General features: G+C 36.4%; 1 protein-coding gene across 1 annotated transcript in view; it reads right to left on the bottom strand.

Annotated features, from left to right (window-relative positions):
- MEOX2 (mesenchyme homeobox 2) overlaps positions 1-18,158 on the bottom strand; it is a gene marked incomplete at both ends in the record, with an annotated part of 74,556 nt that extends 56,398 nt beyond the window's left edge. Inside the window, one exon of the mRNA XM_080701770.1 lies at positions 17,645-18,158. Coding sequence (XP_080557896.1) covers positions 17,645-18,158 — 514 coding nt within the window. The remainder of the gene's footprint in view (positions 1-17,644) is intronic.
- Positions 18,159-18,893: the final 735 nt, after the last annotated feature.

Here is an 18,893-nt window from a genome sequence, read left to right as displayed (position 1 = left end):
AGATTTTTCCCTTAAGAAAAATATCGTCTTTACTCATTAGGTCTATGGAAAAATCAATAACATTTTTTTTAAAATGGGAGAAATTCACATTTATTAATATTAAGTAAAAAGCAACGGGCATAACTTACAAAGATTAACATATGTACACATTTACACACTGATGGCCACCAATAACATATGCTCTAAATTTCAACATAAAAGTAAACCCATAAATTTTACTCACCAAAAACGAAAAATGTTTTCTCTACTCCTCTTTCTCTTTATTTGGCCAAGACTTATTCTGTTCCCCAAACTCCTCATAAGCAATGATAGTAGGCTACACACTTATTTATGTTTATCTCAGTGCCGTTATATATCTATATTTTTTTTCTCATTGTTTCTAAGATATCCAGAATGGAATCATTAAATTTTTTCTACATCCTCATACTTTAATGCATACGCTCAACTCATAAATCTAACATGAATGTATCCAGGGATATCTTTGCTAATGTGCAATGTTAATATTCCCTTTTATACCACAAATTGCTAGCAATTTAATCCTCACTTAATTCCCAGTTAATCTCTATTTAAAATCGAATTTACTGGCAAATAGTCTCCAGCTTCTCACAGACGCAAAAGTCTGTGGTTGTGGCCACCTAATCACATAATGTATGGCCACAGCCAGACAGGCCCAGGTGTTTCCCAGTATTCACGTGAGGCTCCCTCTGCTTCATTCTTCCACTTGTGCTTTTCTAATTTCAAGATGAATACTCTATCCCTATCTTCATTCTAAAACAACTAAAACTTTCCAGTCACTTCTGTTTGTCAACTACCTGCTTTGCAATGCTGGAATTCGGACCCAAGCTTACAAAGACCAGATATTTTGAAAAACTCTGAAAGTTAATAATTCAACGTCATTAATTGCCACTGTCTGATTCTATTAAGTTTTCATACTTTCCCCCTGGAAAATCTAGCCTAGTTCCTGGCACGTTCCCCACTCTTTCCCAGAAAAATGTTCTCCTCCCTATTCCTCAAGAGGCCTGGAAGAATCTCCCTAGTTGACCTTAACATTTTTTAATATGCTTTTATTGTTTGCCTTGCCATTTCCAAATCTTTATTTTTAATAGTCATATCCATTGTTGTGTTCCACTTTATTTTAATTTTCTATCTATATTATTATTATTATTATTATTATTATTATTATTATTTGCGGTACCAGGGATGGAACCCAGGGGCATTCTATCTTCAAGCTACACCCCCAGCCCTATTTTTTATTCTTTATTTTGAAACAGGTCTCACTAAATTGCAAAGGGCCTCACTAAATAGTAGCTGAGGCTGTCTGCAAACCACAATCCTCCAGTCTCAGCCTCCCAAAGGCTGGGATTACAAGTGTGCACCACTACGCCCGGCTCAATTTAATTATTTAATATCTCTGATTCTTGTTTTTATTTTGATAATTGCCCAAATCCCAGGTTTATACATTATGTTCAATTAATAATTGTTTTAGGATGTACTTTAGCTGCTTCAAAGCCATAAATACAATTTATTCCAATGAATATTTGGTTTATAAAATAAGCATTTATACAAAAATTATTTAGTAAAGTAGTACTCTTTAAGCTGGACGTGGTGGTACACGCTTGTAATCCCAGTATTTGGGAGGCTGAGACAGGAGGATCACAGTTGACGGACTACCTCAGCTACTTACTGAGGCTCTTTGCAACTCAGTGAGACCCTGTTTCAAAATAAGGGACAGAAAATATGGCTAGGGGTGTAGCTCGAAGGTAAAATGCCCCTGGATTCCATCCCCATTACAAAAAAAAAAAAAAATAGTAATTTATATTTTAGTTTCAAATATGCTTCAATTTTATTTTTGGCTTTCTGTGGCATTTGATTTATCATAATACTTTTCTCTGTTCATTAGATTTCCATTCTCAGTGCCTCTTATAGTAGCTAAATAGTTGGTCTTTCTGTTTAGAAATGCTTTCCAATTGGATTTTTTACTAGATGAAAATGTTCTATATTTTTACATCCCAATACATTAGTTAGCATTTACATGTAACTATTAAATACTTAGAATGCGGCCAGTGGAATCTTGCAACTAAATGCTTAATTGTACTTAAATTTAAATAGCCATACACAGCTAGTGGCTACTGAACTACACAGCATAAGCAAGAATTATGATTATTGCTAATAACCACAGATCTACAAAAGGCTATTTCTAGTGAATCTGTAATGCCTTTTTGAGCAACCATGTGCACCATTAACCTCCATGTGCTGGGGAAAAAACACAATTTTTAGAACAAAAGGTCTCTGCCTCAGAATTTTCAGCTAAAAAACAGGACTGTTCTAAACTTTGTAGTTCTCAACTCTGGATACACATTGGATCCATTGATAACGTTTATAAAAATATCAGTGTCTGGATGAAATGCTGTCCAGATAAATCCAGATGATCTTAACTATAGTCCATGGGACAGTTTAATCATAATCTATGAAACATCAATATTTTCATAAAAATGCCCATAGCATTCCAATGTAATATCAGTGTTAAGAACTAATGGTCTGAATAAAAGTAATGTTAAGTACATTATATTAGGCAATATAATAATTTACTAATATAATATAATTCATTAATATAATATAATAATATATTGTTTATATTATATATCCAATATAATAATAAAGTAATATAATGATATGTTAATGAAAAAGGCCAGAAGCATGGAAAAGCTTATGATTATCTTTATTTTTCAGGTTTGGGGATGGAACCCAGGGGCATTTGACCTCCGAGCCACACCCCTGCCCTATTTTTTATTCTTTATTTTGAAACCAGGTCTCACTGAGTTGCAGAGGGCCTCACTAAGTAGCTGAGGCTGTCGGCGAACGCTATCCTCAGGTCTCAGCCTCCCGAATGCTGGGATTACAAGGGTGCACTACCACACCCGGCTTATTTTTTTTACAAATGGAAAAAAATGGTGAAATAGAATCGACCTCAAAGTTATAGATAATAGAATTCTAAAATAAAAAAGCTTGCCAAAATGCCTTGTAATATGGATTGACTGTAGCTTCCTATAGAAAGAAATGCTGACTCATTTGAACAGGTAGACTTACTTCAAACTTTCCTCTCACCACTTTGTGACTCCGGTAAGAACTACAGGTGAGGGATGAATTTTAGCTAGTTCAGCCCTCGCCATCCCTGTCCTACACCATCTTGGACATAAGTGTTAATACATGTCAAAGTCTTAAATGCACAGTTTCTAATCCAGCAGTGTAGTTTGGCTTTAGCCAGTCACACTTGAAGCAGCATGATACAATACAAGCATTACAAATTAAATCAGCATCATTGTATTACAGTTCTCAGAGAATTTTTTTTTTAATTTCTCATTTTAAAAGTATTTGAGAATAACCTGTTTTTTATTTTCAAAACAGCAACTATTGCCGGGCGTGGTGGCGCACGCTTGTAATCCCCGCGCTTGGGAGGCAGAGACAGGAGGATCGCGCAGGTTCGAAGTCAGCCGCGCTGGCTTAAGAGACCCTGTTTCCAAATACGAAAATAGGTCTTCGAGAGTAGCCCGGAGATAAAGGGCTTCCAGGAACTCCAGTACCACAAAAAAAAAAAAAAAAAAAAAAAAAACAACAACAAAACAGCAACTATTTGTGCCACTGTCAAAAATCATAATGTGAGTAGGTGGAAATCTAGAATCACAGATTCATAGTCAGCCTCAGCAACTTAGAAGGGTCCTTTGCAAATTAGTGAGACCCTGTTTCAAAAATGAAAAGAAAAAAAAAGAGAGACCTGGGGATACAGCTCAGAGGTAGAACACAAGAATACACTTGGGTTCAATCTCCAGTACCACAAATATACACACAAAAAATAATAGACATTAAACTTAAAGAATTAAGTAGCAGAGAGCATAGGACTAAACACAAATAAACACACACACACACACACACACACACACAGGAATGTGAATGCATGCAAAACTAGTGCAATTGAGTAATTTTGGTGGGTTGTATCAATATCAATTTCCTGGTTGTGTTATTGTGCTATAATTAATAAACTATTTCTTCTTGGTGAAAACTGGGTAAAAGATGCACAGGTCTCTTCATGTTATTTCTTATAACTGCATATGAATTTACAATGCTCTTGAAATAGTTTTAAAAAAGGAATAAGCACTAATGAGTCTGTTGAAAATGATTGGTTGAAACAAAACTTATAATCGATTAAAACAAAACTTAATATCTGCAAAAACCTACCCAACGGGTCAATAAAAGCTTTAATGACTGGGTTGAGACATTATAGATGAAAGTCTATTTATTAACAAAATTCTATTAAAGGAAATGAAGTACTAAGATATGGCATGTAATCGAGGGCTCTTGATTAAAGGAAGGCAGAAAATCTTATGAAAAACTTCTTGAACGCAGCTACAACTACCAATAGTTAGGTAGCCACATTAGAAATATCAGAACATTGACTTAATCTCCTAACATTTAGAATTGTATCCCAAAGACTAAGTGAAAAGATCACTTTGCTTAAAAAAAAACACCACTCTAAATAAAGATATCAAATTTTAAATAAAATTTATTTGCACACAAAAAATTAGTACAAGTAAAATCTAGACATTAGCCATGTTATGTGTCAGCTGTATCAAAGCCTATAATTGAACATTAATATTATAAGCATACAAAAAATTACGTTAATATAATAATATAACATTCAAGAAGAGGAGTGGTACCTGGGCGTGTTAGTGCATGCTTGTAATCCCAGCATTTGGGAGACTGAGACAGGATTATCACAGTTTGTGGCCAGCCTCAGCTACTGAGTGAGGCCCTTTGCAACTCAATGAGACCCTATTTCAAAATAAAGAATGAAAACAGGGCTGGGGGTGTAGCTCAGAGGTAGATTGACCCTGGGTTCCATCCCTAGTTCTGCAAAAAAAAAAAAAAAAAAGATAAAAAAGAGGAGGAGTGATAGAGTCAAGTATTAGCCTGTGCTGTAGTAAAGGAATTAATAGTGGGAAGGAGAGGCACCAAGAGCATGTACACGTATGTCATCGTCAACATGATTTACATTATGATGTGAGACTATAATGCACCAATAAAAGCACAAAAGAGAAATAATAATAAATAAATAAATTTAAAAAGAGTAATGCAGAACAGCTTCCTAAATGAATCAAGGAAGAGCTCATGGATTCTCTGTTCTGTCTCTTCATTTTTTATAAAATATGATGTCGTACATTTTAAAAGATCATATTATTAAACTAACCCAAAAAGAAATTGATAGGATTCCATTAGGGAAAAAGGAAAAAGATGTTCAGTACAGTTACTTCAAAGTCCTGGGAAGAACAAAGTGAATCAAATCCAAGGGTATAAAAGGAGTTGAAATATAGAGATGATAAGCTGGGTGTGGTGGTGCACGCCTGTAATCCCAGCATTCGGGAGGCTGAGACCAGAGGATCTCAGTTCGAGGACAACCTCAGCTACTTAGTGAGGCCCTTCACAACTTAGTGAGACCCTTTTTTCAAAATAAAGAATAAAATAACAGGGCAGGGGGTGTAGCTCAGAGGTTGAATGCCCTTGTGTTCCATCCCCAGACCCGCAAAAAAATATATAGAGGATTGATAGGTAATAGATGGTGATGATGAGAGATAGATAAATAGATAGATAGACAGACCAACAGACAAAGAGAATGTGTTTGGACCATTAAGACCATTCTGTGAAGGATGAATCATTGTGATTGAGACTTGAATGTATGTTTACAGGAAAAGCAGAAAACATCTTAGACAAAAAAGGAAAAAATTTATGAAATAATCAGCTGTATCTTTTCTGTTTAGTTTTGTGTGTTTTTTGTTTTGTTTTTGTTTTTTTTGTTTTTTGTTTTTTGGTTTTTTTTGGTGGTACTGGGGTTCCTGGAAGCCCGTCTATCTCCGGACTACACTCCCAGACCTATTTTATTTTTGGAAACAGGGTCTCCTAAGCCAGCACGGCTGGCTTCGAACCTGTGCGATTCTCCTGTCTCTGCCTCCCAAGCGCGGGGATTACAAGCGTGCGCCACCACGCCCGGCTAGTTTTGTGTTTTGAGAGTGTGGAAGTACTCAGGGCCTAGAACAAGTGTGCATGGGTTATTTAAACCTGTTCCAGAGGCTGTGTAGTTCCTTATATTGGGGAGGAGCCAATGAATCTAGTGTTTGCAGATTGTGGGGATTGTGGGGAAGATGGTTGTGAACAAGAGAGAGAGAGAGAGAGAGAGAAGAGGAAAGTATTTCTGGTCAATATAAATAAAATGTCCAGTTGTTTTGAATATCTGTGCAGTAAGGCTATAATTAATTTTAAAATTAATAGTTATCTAAATATGGAGAATTAAAAGCTTGAGACACAGCAGAGTTGCTTAGTGTCTATTTGTAGCTGTTTTTTTTTTTCTTGTTCTGAACACTAAGAGCCATATATGCTATAGATAAAATATATTCTCCAAAAATTTAAGCATCTTAAAACAGGGAACAGATTCTTCAATTGATGCATGTTTACTAGGAATAATACTGTTATTTATAACAAAGCCATCTGCACATTGCCAGGTATTAAACTTCAAAATGCTATTTTATACTTCGGAGATGTAAAATATATCCAGGCATTTTGGTCATTGATAACAGTAGCAAACTCATTAGACAATTAGAAAATTGAGGCTAAAAATGTGCATCAGTGTCTATATTCATTAATCAAGAATGAAAAGCGAGTGAGGAACTGGGCATGGTGGTGCACGCTTATAATCACAGTACTTGAGAAGCTGAGACAGGAAGATCACAGGTTTGTGGCCAGATTCAGCTACTTAGTGAGGCCCTCCACAACTTAGTGAGAACCGCTTTCAAAACAAAAGAATAAAAAAGAATACAGCTGGGGTGTAGCTTGTAGGTAGAATACTCCTGGATTCGATCCTCCTTACCACACACACACACACACACACACACACACACACACACACAAAAGAAAAAAAAAAGACTGAGGGAATCATAAAAATCAAAATTAGCAAAGGTAGTTTACACCCAAGTACAGTATTTTGTCAAAGTGCATTTGTTCACTCAAAATCAGTAGCCAACATTTTAAACGATGCTGAAAATTATTTTTACTGGGAAGAATACAAACTTAAGGTTTTGAAAATTTTTATGAGATTTTACTTTTAAGGACACTCGGCTGAAGTCAGGATATGGAAGTTCAGCTACCACTACTTGGCAGAATGGGTAGACGTTACTTAACTTCCCTGGGCCTGCTTCCTCATCTAGAAAGTATATTCACTGAACTCAGTGATGTCTTTAGTCCCCTCTAGCGTCATGATCTTATGGAATTTGATGATCAGTTTAAACATTATAGATTATTACTCATTGAGAAAACTTTGACAAATGGAGCCTGTTTTGAAATCAAAGAGTTAATGAGCTGGGCATGATGCCACATGTCTGTAACCCCATTCATTACCTAGGAGGCTGAGACAGGAGGCTAATTGATTCAAGGTCAGCCTCAACAACTGAGTGAGACCCTATTTTGAAATGAAAAATAATATGGATGAAGGTGTAGCTCAGAGGTAGAATGCCTCTGGGTTCAATCCCAGGGACCAATTAAATAATCAAGGAGTTAATGAGTTAGTTGATGCAGTTGGGCATTTCTTGCTACTTCTGTGCATCACTAAACATTTAGCCTTCTGTCCTCCTGTACCCTTCTCTCTGCCTCCCTCCTAGCTCTTCTATTATCAAGCAGAGAAGTTATCACTAGTTCTTTGAACTTCTCTCATTTTTAGGGGTCAAATTGCTATAACTCTGTAAGAGTTTAATTCTACATTTGGGATTTTAATACAGTGTTTGATTCTTTGTCGATTCAAAAGCAACTGCTAAAGAGCACTACATATAATCCTTTAAATTGTTCTCAATTGGATTTCCACGTTCTCCATAGAATACAGTGGGAATAAAAGTAGGAGCAGAAACTAAGCTGAATAAAGTGAAAGCGACGAGTCCCCCAAAATTTGCAGCTCCGGGAAATTTTGCCATTCTGTGTTGCCGCCACCTAAGTCATTATTTCTCAAGAATTTATTAACCATTCACAAATAAGCAAATGAACTATTTGCCTTGCAAAAAGAAGTTGTCACCGAAAGGAAACTTTTCTTAGGCGATTTATGTAGGATATGCTTTACTTTTTAGTTACATTTGCATGGAAGTCATTAATGAGGGTCTTCAAATGAAACTGCAAAAAAACAACAAAGAATGACGACACATAAATTTTTCTGGAATAAACTATAACACAACAGGAAAATATCCCTTCTATCCTCCTTGTTAAGGATTATAGCAGAAAGAGAAAGTTTCATTTTGATATTTGAATCCACTCAAATGTTGCTTCCTTTTGACTAAATGCCCCCACTGTGTAGATTTTTTTATAAGAATTTTACGCTTTCTTTTATTCAATATAGACTCACTGAAATCAGGGTTTGATGGGGAAGTGGCCAGAAACACCTGGGAACGGGAGATAAAAAGGTCCCTAAGTAAATGAAGTTACAAAGTGGGGATTTTGAGGGTCCCGAAGGCAAGTTGATCTTGTTATGTTACCTGATTAAAATTCATCGGACATTTCAGGAAAATCTCACGCAACCTACAATTCTAGGGACAGTGCAGATCACTTTTAAAACCATAGAATCACTCAGGCAATCAACACTTTTTTAAAATCTCAATATTTGTGGTAAAATAAAAACAAGTACCGTACCATAAGACAGAGATTGTTTTGGAGCACTCATACCCACATACTTTAGCTGATAAACATGACAACTAACATTTACTGCACCAGATGCTGTTCTAAGTGTTTGGGGAACTAAGGTACAGAGAAGTTATATTGCTAGCCAATGGTTAGCAGCTAGTAAGAGAGAGAGGGAGGGTTTAGCCCTAGCTGTTGCGTTCCCCAGATCTGCTCTCCGCATGGCCTGTGGAGATCTGTTCTTCGTAGCCTGTGTTTCTTAGGTTGACGTTTCTGCATTTCACCCGTGAGACCCCTATGCACTGGCTTCTGATTAGGTTTGGCATATGGGAGGCAGCAGAAGGAGACTGGAGGACAGGAGGACAGGTTAAAGGACTATATTGAGATGAGCTTCATTCATTCACCTGAGGCCTCAACGTGGCCAGAAGACTTTTGTCCTATTGCTATCACTGGATTCTCATGACAGCTCCCTCTATTTGACCCTTCAGGTTTAGGGGACCGAGTATTTTCCAACTGTGGAGAGGGATCCTAGGTGATTTGTAATTTCTGGTTCTTTCCCCACATGCCAACCACCATCAAAGTATCATATCAAATTATCTTGAATTATCCCATCAAGCGTGCTCCCCCAATGTCTTTGGCTGATTTGCTGACCAAATTATAAAACAAGTTATTTATTTTTTATCAATTAGTGGCTAAACATGTGAGCAAAAAAAGCAGTGTTGCTCCCGTTGCTCCTTTATATTTTCCCAAACATTTGGGTATCTAAAAAAATTACTTAAAGCTCCACTTATAGAAAAAAGAATGATCCTGGAAGAAAGAGTATCTATTATTGCTTGAAATTTGAGCATGAATGTCCACAAAATGTTAATCCTGAAAACGTGGGCAGCAGCAGGCCCCCAGATTTGGATGCCTGAAATCTGACTTTTCCTGTCATTTCCAACTGTCTCAAAAGTTTACATCTACATGCCATCTAGTTTAATACATCCAGACCCGTTTATATTTCAAATAAAAGAAAGAGTTCCCATGTAAACATACCATATAGTTTGGGAGATTTTAATTGTTCAAGATGGTAAACATACTATGATTCCATTTTATTTTGGAAAAATATTAAATAAGAACAGATATCACTTGATTTCATTCTACCCAGTTAGTAGAAATATATGATTTCCATGCTTCTTAAAATGTAAAAACCATTTGCTATGTCGCTGATGTCCTACAAAATCAAAGCTGAGTTTTCCACTAGTTGCCACTGTGTTTTGGATTACACGATCTTATTTCCCTGAACCCTTTGTTTTAGTTATGAATATAAATCAATTATTTCCAAAATTCATTTTGTATTCCTTTTTCGTTTGATGAGAGTCACAGCCCATTTTAGTTTATTTTTTCATTTAATGAGAATATACTTCAGTTTAGTTTGCTAGTTTTTCAGGAGGCTAAATCATAATCATCCAAATGTTGATTGTCCAGTCCAGAAAATGCAGTAAGCCATCTTTGTGGACATTGAATACATTTCACCACTGTATTTGCAAATAACCATCACTTCACAAAAATAAGTTTTTATTTGGGTGTCATGTCTGGCAATGCTTTAAAGCCATATTTTCAAATAGTAAAATGCCCGGCCTTTTAAATTCAACTGAGATTTTCCAACCTGAGTTGGACCCTCCTGTATGTTTCCACAGAGCCTGAAAGATGACTTCATCTTAATTATTTCCTTGCCCACAGTCATGTAAGATAACCAGAGGGGTTTTTTTGTTTTGTTTTGTTTTTTGGGTTTTTTACATATATCATTACGGGAATCTCTTGAAGTGTGTGAAGAATAATGAGCTAGAAAAAGAGAAAAACAAAAGAAAACAAAACCGCAGGGGACTTGGCAGGTTTGACTTTTACGACTATCATTGATTACCAGTTCCAGCCTGCTGGGCTCTCCACACAGCTGTACATGTTGCAAGCCTAATATTTTATTCTGTAATTGGAGCATTTAACATCATATTACAGCATTTAATGTGAATGCCCTAATTCATATTTACTATTAGAAATCCTGTTTTGAATTTTATTAATATGCACATATCTATGTATTAAAACCAGATATAAGTACATTATTTTAACATGTGCCTTAAATACATATTCCACATCATAGCTAATTCAGGACTTTCTCTGCTATTTTTTTTCTTTGCAATTAACCTGTATACTAAAATACATCAAAAATGAAAAACTATAAAAATTAAGCACTTCATAATTTCAATCAATATAACCTAAGCAAGCTCTGATTAACAAATTTATATCATCTTAGAAAGTTCATGTTTACAAATAGCATGGTATTTAAACATATTTGTGACATATCAAACAAATTGATTTTTATATTTTGAGGAGTGACGGCTTTTGAATATAAACCCTTAATCAACAGTCTAAAGTTTCCACAGAGTTTTTAACCTAGTAAAAATGTCTTTTTTAAAATAAAAGTAAAAATTTCAAATATTTAAGTAGGTTACCAACATACACAAATATCTTAGAATCATTGAACTTCTAAGTAAATGTTAAATTTAAAAAGTGCCACAGTAGTAATATCATAGCAGTAAGTTAAATGTATGATTTATTAGTTTTTAAATCTATCTAGTATAGGAAAAACAAAATGGTTATTTCAACGATTATTTTCTCTCTCTAACACAAATCCTTTCCAAAAATGAGTAGCTTGAACAGACACGTTACTTGATCATTCTTGTTAATATGCAGATGTAAAAGACCAACAAATATACAAAATATGTTCAGAGCTGTGTAAAAGTCAAAACACCAATACAAAGCACACAATTTATGGATAATAAAATGTATAATTTCAGAAATATTATGTTGCGGTAGAAAATATAACATTAAAATGAACATTTCATGGATAATGTAATAGTTTTATTGTATTAAAATTTTCAAATGTAGAAGAATATTCATTATTAACTATATGCTTACCAAATTACTTTGTTAATTCTATAATACATATGTCAAAAACTTTAAAATATAAACACTTATTCTGAAATATAAAAATACCTGAGGTTTTCACAGTTAGATCAATAGATGTGTCATTGATCAGTATGTATGACAAAATACTATGTAACAAAACTTTCTTAAAGGGAAAGCAAATTCACCACACTTTTAGGAAGTAAAGAAAATAAAAGGGCACACAATTTAGATTAATTCTGCCTTTAAAGAGCTAATGCAAATTGAAGGCTGATACCTCAATGACCTCTGCCATTGTGAGTTTTAATCTATAAGAGCAGAGTGTTCCGTAAGATTTTCTCCAATTGGATTTTAAACCTCATTGATGGCAATGATTTACAAGTAAGGTTTTCCAACCAACTATTTTTGATGCTATTACTCCTCTTTGACTTGGGGGGTGGAGGTGGTTAGTGTAATATAGCCATTCAAAGTTGCAATAAAATGAGTTGTCAGGTAAGCAAGTTAAATAGGAAATACATCCTCCCTACCTTAATTACTAATGTGCGAACCTTGGTCTTGGTGTGTGTTTCTTTCTTAATTACTTTCTTATCTTCTTAGTTTTAATCATTAGAGTCAGTTGCCAATACCATCAGCAAGGAAAGGTAATTTAACTGGTTAGTCTAGAAAGAGTCATTCTTATTTTATAATTACAATCAAAGGGGGAGGAAATGCTACTGTTGACAGTCTCACTTCATATAATAACCCCCTTCACAAAATTTGACACTATTATAAAAAACAATATGGCAAATTGAAAACATTTGAGACATTGAAATTTGGGAGCAAGCCAGGCATGCTGGCGCACACTTATAATTCCAGCATTTGGGAGAATGAGACTGGAAGGTCACAGTTCACGGACAGCCTCAGCTACTTAGTGAGGCCCTTTGCAACTTAGTGAGACCCGGTTTCAAAATAAAGAATAAAAAATAATAGGGCGGGGGGTGTAGCTCGGAGGTCGAATGCCACTGGGTTCCATCCCCAGACCCGCAAAAAAAAAAAAAAAAAAAAGAAAAGAAAGAAAAGAAATTTGGGAGCAATAAACCATCATGGCTATTAGCTCAACAAATACTAGGAAACGCTGATATATAATTTATTTCATAAATTTTTCTGGGTTTACCATTTACTGATCATAGAAATCAGAGAGAGGCTGACTGAACATAGAGATCACGTAGCAATGCCTAGAAAAGATACAGATTCTAAAATTTTAGATATAATGAAGTGAGTTGGGCCTATAACTAAAATATATAGTATTATATTGTTTTTCTCACTTGAAATGAAAATCTAAAAGGTCTGCATATCTTTGTTTTGTGTCAAGCTGCAATTGTAAATATACTAAAGAACAAAATTGCCTGAGCGAAACGGCATGACTATGCCAAGTGTGTGTAGTAGAATTATATACGGGAACTTCTTGCATAAATCAGGTATTCAGCCATAGGTTGACATTTTTCAGATGAAACAAGTTAATCTTTTCATTACATATGGAATTAGTTTTCTGAATTTTCCTAAGTCTAGGAGAAACAATTGAACCTTGCTGTTATTTTTACATAAAGTTAATTCCGAGTGATTAGGTCTTATAACAAATTTTATAAGATATATATTCCACTTTTAGATGAAGGGTCTATATTTTCCAACAGAGAAGGAAAATGCGGTAATTAATGAAACACATTTAGTTAATTAGTGAAAATAAGCTTACAGGGTGTCAACATAATTGTTTCTATAGATAATTACTAAAATTATTAAATTCTTAAGTACTTGGTATGGGCTTTAATCTAAATAAAAGTGTGTATGTTGTACTGCCTTGCCTTCATGCTTTTCCTCTTCAAATAAACTATAAATGAAGAGATTTACACAGAACAGGAAACTATTTGTTTTTATTTGTATTCTTTCCATTCATTGCTCACTTAAAACCTTCAATAATTAATTCTGAAGGATTGCTGCTCTTGATTTTTTTAAGTGTAATCATTTAAGAACACTCATGTTAGGTCAATGATACTTAGCATTATTAGTTTTTATGTTAGGTCATCACTTTAAAATGTTCATGCCTAAAACTAAGCTACCATACAAGTTAAATAACAAAAAATGATATTTTATATTCCATAGCTTTGAGGCAATTAATATTATTCAATATTGTCTTATAATCCTCAGGATCTAGTAAACTATTTTTATTCTAAAGCAAATATTGAAAAGCCATAATGCAATAATACAGAAATAAATAATAAAAACCACCATTTTTCTTTATAGAAAACATGATGGTTGAAATATCTTGAAAAAACTTAATATAGCGCCCAAAATAGTTTAATGAGACATTACTCTGGGTTTAACTTTCAGCATATTAAGCATAATACTTGGTTGCCATTCTGTATAGACTATATACAGAATAGACTATAGATTCTATAGACTGACAAAAGTTTGTCTATAGACTGACAAAGTTTGGAAACAAATGTTTTATGATCTTATAACTATAAATAAAATATTTACCATTTTACTGCTATCTATTATTATTCAAAACCTAGTAAAATCTACCTCCCCAAATCACTACCCTCCCTTTTTGGTGATATATTTTATTTTTAAATATAATATATACTTGTTTTCATTTAACTAATTTGAATAGGAAATATTTGCATATTTATATTGTATATTACCTACATAAAATCTAAAGTTAGACTGATAAATTTTATGTATTTTAACTAAAAGTAGGCAATTTATACCTACTACTACATTGCTTGAAGAACAATCTAATGTAATTGAAGCCAAGTAATTCACACCATTTATAGACATTTTTTTAGAATCACCTGCTTGGTACTGATTGTTTTTAGTAAAGTTGTAAAGTTTTGATTTTAAGAGGCCCTTTGAAGATGTAGCAGATGTTGGCTTTACTAATAATGCTGGAAAGCATAGCAGGCTAAAAGTTACAAAAACATTTAACGTATAAAAAATAATGGCGTACTTTTCTATTAAACTTGGTTATTCTTGATTGTCAATAAACTATAATGGAAGCCTAAAGTCCATAAATATTTGCGTCTAACCCTTAAGCTAGTGTTCCTGTATGTTTGTGGCAGGTAAATGTATAGAAATATATGCTGAATATGTAACATATTGTAGTTTTAGCATCATTACTATTGATAAAAATGTAAGTTTTATAAATAGTTCAGTTGCATCAATATTTGATTTAAGTAAAATTCTATTGAAATTTAAAACTTTCATGAACACATACACATAGAAACTGGGTGTGAGTTGCAGAAATACAAAGAGTTGGTTCCAATGTTGCCTTAGATTTATATATTTTATTTACTCTCAACTCTAAAGACTTGGTAATTATAAACTGCCTAATAAAATGCAAATGATTTCTACTATGGATGACTTGGTTTTCATCTAGTATAATATTTAATTGCAAGAGTTAATATATCAAGTTAATTTTATTTTTTAGAAATATTGATTTTTAACTGTTCTATAAGCAATAAGGAATATTTTTAATATATTAGTATCATAATCAATTTATGTTGTTTTATTTTCTGTTAGATCCAGATGTCCTTACAATGAATATTATGGCATGAAGTAATGTTTAAAATATACTATGGAATATAAAATGTAATATCGCTACAGGAGAAAGATATCTTGAATTTAAACCTAGCGAAAGATCTAGCAAATAGTAACTCAGACTGTGAAATTGTCAAATTGAACTTTAATTTAAATAAGTATATATTGTGCAAGGATTTTACAAGAAACTATATTGACATTTGCTTTCAGTTAGTCAAACTTTTAAAAAAAAATCCATAAAAGAAAAAGCTCATTCTAACAATGTGTAGTAATTTTACTTCCTACTTAACTTGTAAATTATTGATATGTTATGCAACTGATACAACTTTTTGTTTTTTCAGCACCCTAATTATCAGATGAATGTGTAAAACTTATCATCTTCAATATGTAAAATATTAGCAGCTTCAATATGTAAAACTAAGCTTTATTTTCTTGTTTTGTTATTTTTCACTGTTGAAGGCGATAAGTACTGTGGAATTAATCAGTTTTTAAAAGAAAGTTTTATTAACATAATTTAAAGGAGTCGGTGTTTGAATTCTACTTTCTATGTTTTCCCCAGCAAAAAATAAATGTCTGTATCAAAATCTCTTTTGCTCTAAGAAAATAAGGGTATTGGTTCAGTTCGGAAAACATAAGGAACAATCCATCACATGGGTTTCTCAATGCAAAAAGTAGAGTGCACAGTAAGACCTTCTGGTAATTACCAAAGAACTCTGACCAACTTGCACTGAGATCTGCTTCCAAAAGTTATTCATCTTTAATGCCCAGTTCCTGAAACGCATTCTAAATTTGACTTCCCCACCCCTACCACCACCACCAATGAAGATGGAAACTTTGCCAGAATTAACTTTTCAGTTCATTGTCTTAATGGAAGTTCATGTTTAGTTAGTAAAATCCATTAAAAAAAAAAGAGTGAGAACACTGATAATTTTCTTCGATATAAACTATCTTGTGAAGTTCACTCCTGACCTTTGAAAGTAAAAGTTAGATATGTTGAGACAGTGGCAGAAGAACCCAATCTGTCCTGCACATCAATGCTGAAAAACGATTGATACCTTTGCTGCAAAATAATATCAAATACAAAGGTAAATTATTGTAATGTATGAAACATCTTGCCTAAAGTTGTATGTAGGAGACCTTTTTCAATTACTCAAAAGAAAAATATTCAAGAATTTTATTATCAATATACCTTTATTGGCGCAGTGTAGTCTCACATCATAATGTAGTTTAAAGTAATAGAGACACACATGCACACAGCACTTGGTGAGCTTCCCCTTCAAGTATTATATTCAATAACACCTTCCAAAAAGACAAAACCCAAGTTGCACTATAGCTCTAGAGGAAAACTGAAGACTTCCTTCATTGTAACTTTTAACAATTTATAATGATACCAATAGCTAAATGCCTTGAAGAGCTGCCTGGACATTTTTCAATGTCTCTATGTTGTTATAATGTATTCCGTAAAGTGCACCTTCCAACACCAGAGTTCAGGAAGGGTCTCAGTAAGGGAGGCCGCTTCTTGAGTTATATGAGCAGGGATCAGTGCCTCCTGTGTGCATGCACCTTCAAGCAAGAAACCACCTCTACCCCAGGGGCTCTTTGCTCCTCAGGACTTGTCTGGATATTACCTAATAGAATGATAATTTTATTTTCCACTTTTTAACTTAGATTCTCTCATTAGATTAGCATTGCATCAATAGCAACTATGACTAAGAAGGCTTCTTCAAAAGTCTCAGCATCTATTTATTAACATTTCTCTGGCAGATTCCTTGAAAATTTCTAAACTCCTTGACAATGTCTTCTTCCTCACGAAAGGGAAAATTTTGCCTTTTAGAATAGGGTGCTATTTAAGGAAGTCTGAAATCAGAATGTTATAAAAAAAAAAAAAACTAAAACTTTTTTTTCTCATGCTCTCTGCCAAGTTCCACTACAAGTTCCAAATATTGTGCAATAATTTGGAAATCCGGTTAACGATGGGAAAAATCGAGCCACCGAGAGTCGGGAATTTGCGAGGGAAAAGTCAAGGAGCGGCACCCGCACGCACGCAAAAGTGCCCCAAAGTCGCTGGTGCATCCCAGCGCTCACACCCCTGCGGGCTCTCGCTCACTTGGAGGGACTGTCAAACTTCCCAATCGATTTCACATACTGTCACTTACTTGCCCTTTTCCACAACCTTCTGGTAAACTAGTTTGGGATCTTGGAGAGCCTAGGGTTGCTGGCTGTCTATGTGTTACCCTCGGAAAAACACGTGCCCCCCAATAACAGGACCAAAGTTACACCGCCGAATTTGGCCACGGGGAGCCAGAGAGGGCAACCCATTTCTCACCATCCCCGTCGCCTTCCGCAGGGCGAGAATCTTTCCTGGCATCTCCCCGCCCCCTTTGCCACGGGCGCGCACTCTCCCCGCGGGTGCCCTGCACTCCCTTACCTGAGCTGTCGCTTTTTCTCTTGCCGCCGCTTCTCTTCTCGGCCTCCGCGGGTGACAGCGCTTGGCGGCCATAGTCCCCAGGCGCGCACGCTGCCCCCGTCGGGGTGCTGGAGCCCAGGCTGGAGGAGTTGGAACACAACACCGGCGGGCTGCTCCCCAGCTCCGGGGGCCCTCCCGAGTCCGGCTGGAGGCAGAGGCTGTGCCGAGCGGCGCTCGGTGGGGAGGACATCTGCGGGAGGTGCCAGTTGGTTTGCAGAGCCTGGTGCTGCTGCTGCTGATGGTGGTGGTGGTGGTGATGGTGGTGGTGGTGGTGCCCCCTGTGATGCTGGCTGGCAAACATGCCCTCCTCGTTGGGGTATCCCGCGATTATGCAAGACGAGGAAGAAGTAGACAGGTCGGGGTAGGACATATGGTCAGATCTTCCATGCAGGGCGAGAGAGGACTGGGAGAAGGCGTGTAAGCCCTGCGCGGTGGCGTGGGGGCTGCGCAGGCAGCCAAACAGCGGGTGTTCCATAGCCTGCAAGTCTCGGGTTCCGGGCAGAAGACTTCGCGACGGCTCCAAATGCCACCACCCGCTGTCACTTTTCACTGGAAATCGTGTGGCTTTGCCCCCCTCCAGAAGTGCCAGCCGCGCGCGTTTCCGCGGAGCTCGGATAATCCCGGTCCTGAGCCCTAGAGGACAGTCTCCTTTACATATAAACACTCGGACCTGGAGGAGCTTCCTTGGCTGCTCAGATGTCAAGAGTGGGAGCGATTGAAGCCAAAAGAAGGTGGTCCTAGAGAACTGCTTTCAGGGGGAAATGGCTCTGAGAGGTTATAAATAGAGTGTAATGTGAGCTGGGGGCTGGCTTAGAAGCCCAGCGCTGACCACAGGCAAACTCCCTCCAAAACTCCCGCTCAGTCTGCGCCACCACGCGCTCTCAGTTCCACTTCCCGTAGCTGGCTGGACAGACGCAGCGTCCACGCCCGCTGGACCCTGGCATCCGCCAGGGCTGCGAGCGGCGCGCCCGGCGCCTGCCCTGGGCCGGGGTGGGCGGCTCCGCGCCCCGGCTCCGAGACCCCGGAGCCCGGCTCGCCGCGCTCCAACTCGCACACAGTCCGCTGCCCGGCTCACTTGGCCCCGGAAATGCAATTTGCTGGTGCCAGTTGTGGGCACTGTTACCTGCAGGAAAGCTAGCATGGGGGGGAAGTAAGAAGACTGAAGGAAGGGATAGGAACTAGTTTGATGCGCGCTCCGGGAAGTTTTACA

This window comes from Muscardinus avellanarius, assembly GCF_963383645.1.
Source record: "Muscardinus avellanarius genome assembly, chromosome: 9".
Lineage (NCBI taxonomy): Eukaryota > Metazoa > Chordata > Mammalia > Rodentia > Gliridae > Muscardinus > Muscardinus avellanarius.
Note: the sequence above shows the minus strand (reverse complement) of the source record. Positions and strands in the feature narration are given on the sequence as shown.